Below are 12,617 nucleotides of genomic sequence, written 5' to 3'. Positions count from 1 at the left end.
CACATCGAACTGAACTAAAATTAAAAAATTTACTGTAATTTTTATCGAATATTGAATAAAATAATCAATAGTGCTTATAAAATATCGATAATCAAAAAGTTGCAGTAACATCTGTATAATAAAATGACACATATAATTGCTATCAGTAACAACAAAATTTATGGGTAGGTTTAAAAGATTTTTAAAAAGCTGTAAAAGTTATCTTATCGATACATTAAACAATAAATTTATTTATATAAATATTGTATGCATAGTTTATTCCGGTTCTGATTTCTAGTGACTAGCATTGATGTGATGTGGAAATAAGTTGGAAGAAAGTGTAGTGGATCTAAAATGGAGATCAATCATATATTGGGATTGTTGTTTCTGTGTGTTTGTGTAAATGGACAGTTATTAGGATTAAAAAGACTGCCGACGGCGCCCTTTGATCAAGAGTTGTATAAATCTGTGTTAGATTCTGAATTATGTCAAGAACAAATAGCGCGTTTGGTGTGGAGAGAACAACTGACGTTGCTCCAGTGTAAGTTTCTTGTAAATTATCCTCCACCGCGTCCGTCTGTCTGTCTTTCGGTCTTTTCATTCAAAATCGATTTTCATTTGGTTTCCAAATGAAAAAATGTAAACCGATTCCGTGATCGGGATTAAGTTTGGCAAAATAAATATATACAGAATAGATGGTCAAGGCAAGTAAATAAATTAAATTCATATTTACTGGTCATTTCACACTAACTCTATATAAGCTCGAGACTAAAAAAGCTCTTCGCAATGACATAATTATTTTGTGAAAATACATATTTACTTAATTATAAAAAGTGTTTATTGTGAATTGACCTTGGTCCTGAATACATGATGATTGTATATATTTGTATCTTGATAGTAAGTTGATGATTCATATACATATTTACATAACGAAAGAAGGATTTGATATAAAAGTATTGGTCCGGGAGCCAGCAGCAGATTTTATGACCAAGTTCCTCTCAAGCGGTAATTAGTAAAATGCATCAAAGTATAGTATTATGAAGCCTCGTGAACGTCAGCTGGAGCTCGGTTGGGGGGAAGAGCGGTTGTAGCCTCCCGTATCAGCTGACGGTTTTTCCACCAAGATACAGCCAGCTGACATATATATTTATCCACAGTTACATATAAGCTATCATCAGGTAAATTTTTGTTTGAGAGGAAATAACGGAAAATAAATTTTTCTTTAAATTTAACTTTCATGTTCGAGACACCAGCTGACGTATAATACACCATGTTGTAACCAGCTGACTATTTTTTTTCGTTGAGATATTGGGTTAGCTACAACTTGACAAATTTTTAGCTGAGAGGAAATGAATGAATGAATGTATTTTTTTTCCTATGTGCGTGGGAGGCTACAACCGCTCACCCCCCCAACCGAGCGCCAGCTGACGTTCACGAGGCTTTATAATACTATACTCTCATGCGTCTAACGAATTATCTCTTGAGAGGAAATAGTTAACCAAATTTGCACCTGGCTCCCTAACCATATTACGATAAAATAATCAAGTAGGTTTCACTTGACAGTTATACTATCTCACGTAGAGTTTTGTAATTATTATAGTAATAGAATGCTTAAATAAAAAATAAGCTAAGAATAAAAATAACAAATATACAGTCTATATTCTATATATAAATCAGAATATTTTCAGTCAGTAGGACGTTGCCAGAGCCGTTTATTAATTAAGGAAGTATTCTTACTAATATTTTAACTGCAATATTATAATATGCAGGAGAAGTAGCTGCCGAAAAGCTAGTTCTTTATAAAACACTTCAATTTTCAATACTAGTATTATAGTGGAAAAAATTAAAATGACACGTGAGGATAATATTCATTTCGGGACGAAATTCGCATAGTCATCTAGATAAAGCTAAAAATTGCAGAGTGATTTATTAAACCCACGATTAAGCTAGTGATTGTGTGGACTTTTGTTGTTTTTAATAATAAACAATAATATTTGCTTTTCTTTTAAATTATTTTAAAACTCTCTCTTAAATCTTAGTTATCGCAGTAATGTACTATTCGAAGATTTAAAATGACCGTAACTAAAAAAAGCAGATATATTCGTACAGTTAACTTTACGCAGAAGGTTCTTTTTATTTTATAGGGACATTTATTCAATGTTTGGCTAAGCAGCTGATAATAACACAATCACATAATACATTTATAATTACTATTTTTTTTTCAGTCATTGACTCCGGATTTCGACTACCGTCCGGTCTTTTAGGGGGCAATGCGCACCATTTAGGCAATTACTACCAATGTCTGGACATATACAGAGAAATAGAGGGACGTCCCCCTATAAGAGGGAAATATTCATACATAGCGGTCCCTCTTGGCCAGAACTTTGAATTACCTTTCATTGGTGAAACAAATGGTTTAGAATTAATGGAAAATGAACTGCGTTTGATGAGCCAAAACCCAGACAAAGCGTCAAGGCTTTTGGATGAGTATGTTTCATTATCTTTTTATGTATAAAATTCTCCTCACTGTTAGCTGTTGTGATAAATAATTTTTATAAAATTTTATATTTATTTTTGGTACTTTTAACTCTTGGACATACGGAATTCTTCGCGATATATTCCTGCACCAATATAAGCATTTGTGAAGTAGATAATGTGCAGATGGTGACGTAGGCAGTGCGTAGAGATTGAAAACTTAATTATTTATTACATCTTCTGCAGCCCGAGACTAATGGCAGAGAATAGAATAAACGCTAAGGAATGGAAACTGCTATCGCTAATTATTGACATAATATGCTCATGACATCTTAGTAATGGTTCGGTCACACTACCAACGACGACGAAGACAACGACCAAAATTCCCATCCAGACAAAATTCGTTCAAAATAAAGTATTAAAATTTTCCGACATACTGGTACTCGAAAAGAAAAAAATTTCGAGGTCAATTAATAAAAAAATTAAGTGTGTTTTTCACAATTTTGGTAAATTGCGACTGGATGAAAATTTTGTTTGTGGTCGTCTTCGTCGTTGGTAGGGTGAACAAATCCTTAGCGAAATATCGTACACTTATGACAATTAGTATCGCTAGCGGATTCTATTCCATTGCGTTTTGACGTTTGGCTAAAGGTTTAATCTACGAATTTTTTATTTAAATCCAAGTTTAGATGGACCCCGTCACCTTTGTGCCACCTGTAATTAAAAATATAGTACACGTAAATAATAAATATTATTAAAAATATAGAGCAAAAATTATATTAAAAAAAAAGACGGGTTGCACTCCGGGAGTGCCGGCAGAAGTGAAAACTTGATTATTAACGTTCAGCATGTTTGATATTTTGGAATTTCGGATATTTCGTCTATATAAAAAAAAAGTCCGTCTTACGCTTTTTCGATCAGGCCACGTGTCCTGACGCGAGTTTAAGATTTTATACCCAACGCCGCTAAAGAAGTTTTCACTTCAAAAATAAGCGTGAGCTTCATTTATTATTTTCATGAATAAAATGTATGAGGCAAATGATTCTGAAATTATTGATAATTTAAAATGCAAACTCATCTCAACTTTTTTAAGATTTTTTTTTCTAATTACAGCCTCGATATAATATTAGAGTTAGCTGCGAATGTTTTCCTGAAGTTCGGAATATGCATACCTGCGTCCTGTACAGCGCAGGAATGGATGACTCATATATTCTTCAATATTACCATGTTCGGCTTCAAATTTGAAGAGGAATTTGTTCGTCTACCAAACGACAAGCAGTGGGTCGCTGCAGATTGGGTGGGCGTGTGAGTATATGAAATAAATCCATACTAATATTATAAATGCGAAAGTAACTCTGTCTGTCTGTCTGTTACTCAATCACGCCTTAACTACTGAACCAATTTGCATGAAATTTGGTATAGAGATATTTTGATACCCGAGAAAGGACATAGGATAGGTTTTATCCCGGAAATCCTACGGGAACGGGTTTTTCATTGAAAACGCGGGCGAAGCCGCGGGTGGAAAGCTAGTACTTTATATACCTATAGTGCCGAGGTGGTTAAATGTTGCATAACATGAAAACTACATACTGCAGGCGGGCTTACTATGATCCAAATCAATCCAATCATTTCATGAATTGCTTGCAGATTCTTAGCAATTCCTCTTTTTTTATTATTACACGCTTTATATTAGCTTCACCTGTATGTTTGTAACCGACTTCTTTGGGCGCGATTTTGACCCACTTTAAACGGCCAGATTTCGTTCAAACTTTGTAGATTTATTTAGGAGCGATGACAATACACTAATTTGATAAAATAAATAATAGTTAAAAAAAATAAAAAACACGCGTTTTATAGAAAACCGAACTAAAGGCGTGTTTTTTAGTTTTTTTAAACTATTATTTTATTTTCGTAAGATGGACATAAAAAGCGTCAAATAGATTAACTTTTATATCAATTGATGATATGTGAAGATGATGGTCTATAAATTATAAGGACTACTTTATTCAAAATTTTTGTTCCCCTTTATGACGAAAATTGCGAGTATATGGTAGGTATGGAGTGAATTTTAACCACTGGGACCAAATTACCAATAAATCAGTACTTACATGCCGACTTGTAATCAAATCTTTTATTACAAGAAAATCCATAAAATTCATAGCAGATGAATGAGAAGCATTTTACTAAGAGTAATAACCAACTTCTTTAATATTTCAGCGCCGTGTTTGGTTTACTTGCTGTTCTGACGATACTAAGTACGAGTTATGATCTCCACAATACGTTTACACTTAAAAAAGGTAAATTAACCGTTCGCTAAATACTCATAATTTTAAGACTATTACTTTCTTCCAATTGTAACTATATTAACTACTTCATATAGTAAAGTCCTCCATTTTCTTTTAACTACAGTTGTAAGTTTAGAGGAAATTTAAATATTAATATAAAAATTACCTTTCCAAAATGTCCCGAAAAGATATATCAATTTATGGTCATAAAGATAACTCAATTTAATACGATTACTTTAATAAACTTAGGTAGATTACATCAATAAGACCAAAATAGTCTTATCATTTTAGCTATTATTTTTTTATAGTTTTGATACTGAAGTTATTATTTATGTAACAACTTCGGTATATTTTAGTAAATCGACCAAGTTTGGAATCTACAGGTACTGTTTTTGTCTAAGATTTTTAAATGATTTAATGATTTTATGTTAATGTTTTAATTGAACATCACTTATGCGAAAATTATAAAATACAAAAATGTAGATAATATAAGAAAGGTTCTAAACTAATATGTACTAAATATTATCTTTACAGATCCGAAGCAAATAAATCCAATATACAGCAGTTTTTCGGTGTACACAAACGCAAGGCGTCTTACAACGTTTTCAACAAGTAGCAACGCTCTCGAATGCTTGGACGGAATCCGTGCGATATCTATGATTTGGGTCATCCTAGGACATACGTTCACCACGTCAAACCATTTTGTGAATCTCTTAAAAATATTAGATGTGAGTCTCAAATAATTAACTTTACAGTGTTGTAAACATTAGTTTTGTTTTTAGCTTTCTTTCTTTTTTCTGTTCTTTAAAATTTTACGTTATATAATTAATTCTTTCTACTACTTATTAGAATATGATGTTCATGTTGTTTTTGTTTTGATGTCATTTCGTTCTTTCTAACTTTTTATACGTTTTTAAAAATGTTTTACTACTTTGACTTAATTACTTTTTAATTTAGATTCATACTATTGAAAAAAATAAGAATAAATTAAATTTCGTTTCAGTTTTTAGTATCTGAAAATTCAGTCTGGATTGCGACTGGCGTGTTTTCCGTGGACACGTTTTTCTTGATGACTGGTCTTCTCTTAGTTTATACATCTATTGGTCGAATGAAATCAAGTAAGTTGGCTTTTGTTTTCAACGGAACTAAATCAGAATAGTTTGGTTTCAATTTAACGTTATCAATTATCTGAAATGTGGTTGCATTATCAATTTAATAAATGCATTTTCTTCCTTCACTTATTTTTTTGAAGCTTTTCTAAATACAATTTCTGATTAATTTTCTTTCTGATTTCAGTGCAATTATTAAAAGGCCTACACATGTTTTATATACAACGAATTCTGCGACTGTTTCCTTTATTGGGCGCGATCATTCTTCTAGAAGCTTCGTTCTTCCATAGAATTACAGATGGACCATTCTGGATGTCTGTTGCAACAAATACGGATAGATGTAGAACTAATTGGTGGTCTACATTGTTGTATATACAAAATTATGTACATCCTATAGAAACTGTAAGTTTATATAATATTAATGTTTAAAATAATTGAAGTACATGAACCTGTAAATTTTTTTTTTAAATAAAGTATTTCTTATAATTTTTTCAAATTTCGAAGTTCGAATCGCGCCTCGTAGACGGTTTTGTTATATTTATTGAATTTGAATGAATTTTCAATGCTATAAAAGATATTTAGATATCTTAATATTTCTTTTCAGTGCATAGAACACTCATGGTACCTAGCAATAGACATGCAATTGCATTTTATATCCCCATTAGTATTATTCTGGGTATTAAGTGGGAAACGAAAACTGATATGGACTGGACTCTTGGGTGGCCTTCTAGCTATTATGACTGCTTCCACCATTTTCAACTTTATGTTGAATATGCAGTCATCCAATGCAAGTATAGTGTGAGTATATTTCAGCGATTTTTTTTTAGTTTTGTTTTTGTACTTTTCATTGGACTGTTAGCTTGATTTAATTTTTTACAAATATTATTTAGAACACCTATTCTAGCTTTCCGCCGTGGCTTCGCCCGTTATGTCTAAAGCCTAATAAATTATATACTTATACCTACCTCTTGAATCACTCTATCTATGTATTAACAAAAAACCGCATCTGTTGCGTAGTTTTAAATATTTAGGCATACATTATTTATATGATTATCTTACAAACTCTCTATTTTCAGTCGTGTGGCTGAAATGGATTATTACATGACAAATTACTATAAAAATACATTAACACGTGCTTCGCCATTTTTCTACGGCATGATTTTGGGATACATTCTCAGTGAACTGAAGGGTCAAAAAGTTAAAATTCGTTGGGTAAGAATTTATGTACCTACCTACAATGGTTTTTTATTTTTATTTTCTTAATTAAGTAGTAGTAATTAAGTAAGTTTTTAACAAAGGAGCGATATATCCATTCGGGTTAGAGGATAATAAACACAGGCCAATTTTTCAAATATTTTTTTAAATTATGTTTTCAAAATTTTGATAATCTTTCATTAATGAATATTTTGGCTTTTTTCAAGTTGATCCATTCTTATTACTTCTTTTTATAAATGAGTAACCTTATTTTAGTATTTTCTTTGATTTTCACGCGTATCGAGTTTAAAAGACGTTAAAAATTAATAAAAAAAAAGACTTGTGGCACTCGGGGACTGCCGCGGTAAAGGTATTGCATAGCATGCCTTCAAGCCATACCTCCGAGCCCGTCGGAGTGGGGAGCGTGAGGTTTTTTCGTTACGGAATTTCTCGATTCGGTCCCCGCGCTCAAGGCCCGCGATAGAAGCTATGCAATAGCTTAATAGACGCTTAATATAGTTTGAATGTGACATTAATTTATCTATTTTGTTTTGCAGTATGTCGCGGGTATCTTTTGGATAGTATCTTTGGGGTTGTTCGCTGTTATATTTTACTTTACGTACAGAATAATGCAGTTGGATTGGAACAACCAGCTATTTGATAATTTATTCAATTCTTTCTCGAGAACAATTTGGTCGTTGGCACTGTCATGGCTGATTTTTGCCTGCGTGCATGGATATGGAGGTATGATTTATTTCTATATCCATACTAATATTATAAATGCGAAAGTAACTCTGTCTATCTGTCTGTTACTCAATCACGCCTTAACTATTGAACCAATTTGCATGAAATTTGGTATAAAGATATTTTGATACCCGAAAAAAGGCATAGGATAGGTTTTATCCCGGAAATCCTACGGGAACGGGTTTTTCTTTGAAAACGCGGGCGAAGCCGCGTGCGGAACGCTAGTATGTAATATAATTGCATCGATTTCATGATTTAAGAATATTATAAATGGCAAATGAAAAATAAAAGAGCACTCAACAAACCACAAAACGTGGTAACTTGGTAAACGTGGTAAAAATATTGTATTCAAGTTAAAACAAAATTAAAAAAAAAATAAATTTAAATGGATCTTGAAGATATTTTTTACAGGAATTTATACAGGAAATTCATCATAACATTTTATTTTTCAGGTCCGATAAACTGGTTCCTATCACTTCCAATGTGGAAGCTGCCATCTCGGATATCTTACGCAATGTATCTTTACCACTACTCCATTCTGTTCATCGCCGCTGGTACAAAGTTTGAACCTGTTTACTTCACACCAGAAAAAGCGGTAATATATTCTTTTAATAACCTTTAGATTTAAAAAAGTGAAACTTCTGCGCGTTGAGAGAAAAATTGCAAGGTCACGTCATGGCAATACCGTCACGTTATGAAGACGTAAGGCGACGATTTTGGTATCTTTGAATCTTGCCTTGCTTATTTTTTTCTTATTTAAACCTTCTTATTCGTGAGTATGGCTTTGGTTAAACTTGTTGAAGAGTATATTTTGGTAATTAGACCATATTAATTGTAAAGTTTTTCACATGCGATCTCTGCGATCCAATAAACCGGCATCTAGCTTATGATATTATATTATGAAAATTAAAGCATATCTATCTATGCAATTGTATACGTAAATTTTAAGTGATCTGTATACCTATTACCTACTTCTGTATCGATTAGTATTATATTTATACAAAATATTAAATTTTTTATCCGTATTGCTTAGCGTTTAGCTGAAACTGTGTCCGTATACTTTATTTAAATTAATGAAATATTTTAAATTTAATTGTTTTTTGACACTAAATACCTTAAACTTAAAACTATATTTCAGGTTATTTATATTTAACAATTATTTATTTAAAATGTTGTTTTTCAGTTGTTCAACACGCTTGCTCACTTTTCGTTTTCTTTCCTGATTTGTTTCGCATTAACCGTCGTTATTGATGCACCATTCTCGACTCTTACGAAGGCAGCACTAGGAGGAGGTTAGTATTTTAAACATATGAACAAATGTAATCATTTAATCTAAGCTAGATAATAATAGTTTTACTTTAAAATTTACGATGACAGAAGAAAATAGTTAATGACTGCAACAATTAATTTAATAGATGAAATTTTCCTTGAGATAACTTTTTAAAAATATTAATAAAATCAATATAATAATTCACAATAAAGTGGAACACTTTAGTAAAATATTTTCTTACAATCGGATTTTATTTTCAGGAGTAAAGAAAAGGCCTCCACCGCCCAAAATAGAACCTGAGACAACAAAGGATCCAGAAGGTCAACCTGAATCTACCAAGGAGACTAAGTCTGAAGATAAATCTAAATAATAAAAATATAGAATAGGATAATAAGAATAAGTAAGATACCGCCCAGAATGAGAATGACTCTATGAGTGTAACTCATGCAACTCTCAATGCAGTAATAATAGACAATATTCAATGTGAATGTAAGACGAGTAAAAATATTATTGTGAAATATTTATTTCGATGAAATGATAAATATTATGGAAAAGTAGGTTTAAGTCAGCTTTGTTGTTACTGCAACAAGTAATTCTTGGAAATCCTATTTATTCTAGTTGCTTTATTTGCCTAATTAGTTTTAGTTCGAGTAATCAAAGTGAAACTAGGGAGTATAAAATGTATATTATACTAATGTTTATAATAGCTATAAAATTATATTTTTTTTTTACATACAGTAATAGTTTTCACACTTGAAGTTGGGTTGTTTCTCCTATTGAAGTGTGCGGAGGGAAAATAAGATTATATTGTAATATATTATATATACTGTAGAAATGTGATTTTATAGACGTTATACTAAGTAATTTTCTGTCGGATAGACATTTTTTTCATTACACGTTACGCCATATTATTTATTGTTACACACATTTATACAGACAGATACTACCTCATATTGTTGTGGGAGAAATAGAATGAAATAAAAATACTTTTTGTATGTATTAAATTTAATAAAAGCAAATGTGACCTAAATCTACATGACTTCCAGACAGTTCAGTGATAATATGATTAAAATAATCGGTCTTCTGTCTACGTCGGATTATGTACATACATGGTACATACAAATCAAAGTTCTTTAATGCATAATTTATATGATATTCATCTAAATTGGCGTATTAATACAAAATTATATGACGTTTTAATCGTGTCAATTGCCTTTGATTCACGATTAGTCATTTTTATGATAAGTGTATGTATGTCCAGATCTACAATATAAGATAGTTTGTGTTGATTAGTTCGAAGAAATTGTAACGATATTTTATCAGCTCGAAAGTAACTTATTTTGTATAATTAAAAATGTGTAATACTTTTCTTTTAGCTTAGTCATGTGCAACGAAATTGATTATCGACTCCGATTTGGGTATTTCTTCAAATTGTGATAAAGATAAATTCAAATTTAAATTGTGACCTATAATAATGTTCAGTGTGATGTAAATTAATGTAAATTGAACAATTATTATTATTCTTCTCGGTGCATGTACGTATCAAGTTCGTAGAAATTAGGCGCAAGCTTTGTTTAATATTCAACATAAGCATATAAGAAAAAAATACAAAGGCCAGACGTAAATTCTTACTTAACCTGTTTGTAATCAAAGCGATGATAAAATCACAGCTTGTAATATTTTTGATATGATTATAAAAACAACCGTGTAACTAGATAGATTACGCAGAAATTGTACAAAGTTCATATGACGTGATACTTTAAAAAATAACCTAATAAAGATGATAAATAATAATTAACAGGATTTGCCTACATTTTACTAAGTGATTCATTTTCTGTTGCCTACAAATTTTTTTTCGTCTAACACTACTTGCAGTTAAATTACATTTACGCAAGCTAAAGCTGTTCCTTAGCCTATCTTTTATTAAGAAAACACTTGTAGAGATATCAATTACTGCCATGCATCTGAAAAATATAAATACATAAGTTACCTCCCAATACTAAGATTTACTTTCATTTACTTAAGTTTAATAATTAGTAAGTATATTATATAAGTAACACTTATTTATGAATTGATAAAATATCTGTATTATACTATAAATGTGAAGTATAGAAACAAGTAATAAAAATATTTACGACTATGGAATTATCAATACGGTAGTTAGGTATGTCGCAGGCAAATTGTATTATTTCGTCGTTTACAAAAGCTCGGCATTTTGTAATATGTCGAGAATTCGTTATCAGAAATTTTTCGTTTGTATAAGGGGTGGGTTAGGTTAGGTTCGTGTTTCTAACTAACTACACAGATATAGGAGCCCCACGAAGTGGGGCTCCGTCGGCTTGCGACCGTCTTTTTGTAGAATTTTGGAAAACGTAAATCCTCAGCATTTTACGAAATGCCGAGCATTTGTAAACGGCGAGATTATACAATTTGCCTGCGACAGTTAAAATGACGGAAACTACGTCTACGTAAATATTTATGGCCCCCAATATTAGTGAAGTCAGGGCAATAAACATTATAATATAACCTGATTAAATTCAACATATTGAAACGATATCGTTCTGCTAATACTCGTATGATTTATGGTTACTTCTGAACTAGTAGCAAAACGTGGTTTTGCTTCTGATAACGAACATTTTTGTACAGGTTAGATTTTGTATTCTTGTTGTTGTTATAAGTCTTTTTGCATAGTTTTTTGGATCGTCGTGCCGTGAAAATTATCATGAAACTTGATAATTACTACTTTTAATTTCTTTAACAGACTGTAAAATGATTAACTAGTAGTTAAAAATTTAAAATCATTGGATGCCTAGCAACTATCATGATGTTGATTTGTGATTTGTAAATTGCACTCTTTTTTATCGTCAATATAATTGTTTATTGTATTCTATAAGTTATAATCGTGTTTTGACTAGATAGCATAAAATCTGGTTCTTCCTTTAGCTGATTAGTTTAGTTTATCGTTAACTAAGTAATATTTTTACAATGTTTGATTATAACAATGCACCTGGTCTTATAATATTGATGATATAATAATTATAATATTTATAGTGATACTTTTGTAATTTTATAGAATTGATTATTAATGATTCGTGAACTGTTGTGATGGATTTTTATGAAACTCCTGGAAATAATAAATCATGGAATGAAGTATGAACCCTGTCTTTTTATTTTTACTTCTTCTACAAAAAAATAAAGAGGCTTTGCCAGATATTTACTTATTTTAATCGTTTGCGAGGAAGACAAAAAAATTTGAATCTTCTTTTTGGAGACTATACAAGTCATATTCTTAGTATCTAAGCTGGGCTGATTGGCTATTATAAATAATAATGATGTCTATGGCAATTTCTCATATTCAAAACCCTTTTATGCCAAATGTAAAGATCAAATCATTTGAAAAATTAAAATTTCATCACTAGGTATGGCTGTTTTTTCGACCGGATAATATTGTGTGAAACTACGAAAATATAATAGCCATGCTATGAAACTATGTGTAAACCAGTGCTAAGCTATGTAGTGATGCGAGTAATATGCGATATAATATTGATGCGCAGCCGCAAA

General features: G+C 31.1%; 1 protein-coding gene across 1 annotated transcript; it reads left to right on the top strand.

Moving 5' to 3' along the window:
* Window positions 1-333: 333 nt before the first annotated feature.
* LOC149909135 (O-acyltransferase like protein-like) lies at window positions 334-9,083 on the top strand. The gene is made up of 12 exons (XM_090101526.1): window positions 334-520; window positions 2,205-2,466; window positions 3,568-3,759; window positions 4,672-4,751; window positions 5,274-5,467; window positions 5,743-5,857; window positions 6,036-6,250; window positions 6,453-6,646; window positions 6,925-7,060; window positions 7,600-7,786; window positions 8,239-8,381; window positions 8,970-9,083. The coding sequence occupies exons 1-12, from the start codon at window positions 334-336 to the stop codon at window positions 9,081-9,083; spliced, it is 2,019 nt and encodes a 672-aa protein (XP_089957652.1).
* The last annotated feature ends 3,534 nt before the right edge of the window (window positions 9,084-12,617 follow it).

Source organism: Colias eurytheme, chromosome 4, assembly GCF_061535395.1.
Source record: "Colias eurytheme isolate Ceu_HAF_F1 chromosome 4, ilColEury1 Martin Lab GWU primary, whole genome shotgun sequence".
In the NCBI taxonomy this organism is placed as follows: Eukaryota; Metazoa; Arthropoda; class Insecta; order Lepidoptera; family Pieridae; genus Colias; species Colias eurytheme.
The sequence above is the reverse complement of the archived record's forward strand: the minus strand, read 5'-3'. Positions and strand labels throughout refer to the sequence as shown.

Coding starts and splice junctions, on each gene's coding strand:
- LOC149909135 (XM_090101526.1), top strand. CDS start 334: ATGGAGATCAATCATATATTGGGATTGTTGTTTCTGTGTGTTTGTGTA. Junction 7,061..7,599: donor AAAAAGTTAAAATTCGTTGG/GTAAGAATTTAT, acceptor TTTGTTTTGCAG/TATGTCGCGGGTATCTTTTG. Junction 8,382..8,969: donor ACTTCACACCAGAAAAAGCG/GTAATATATTCT, acceptor GTTGTTTTTCAG/TTGTTCAACACGCTTGCTCA.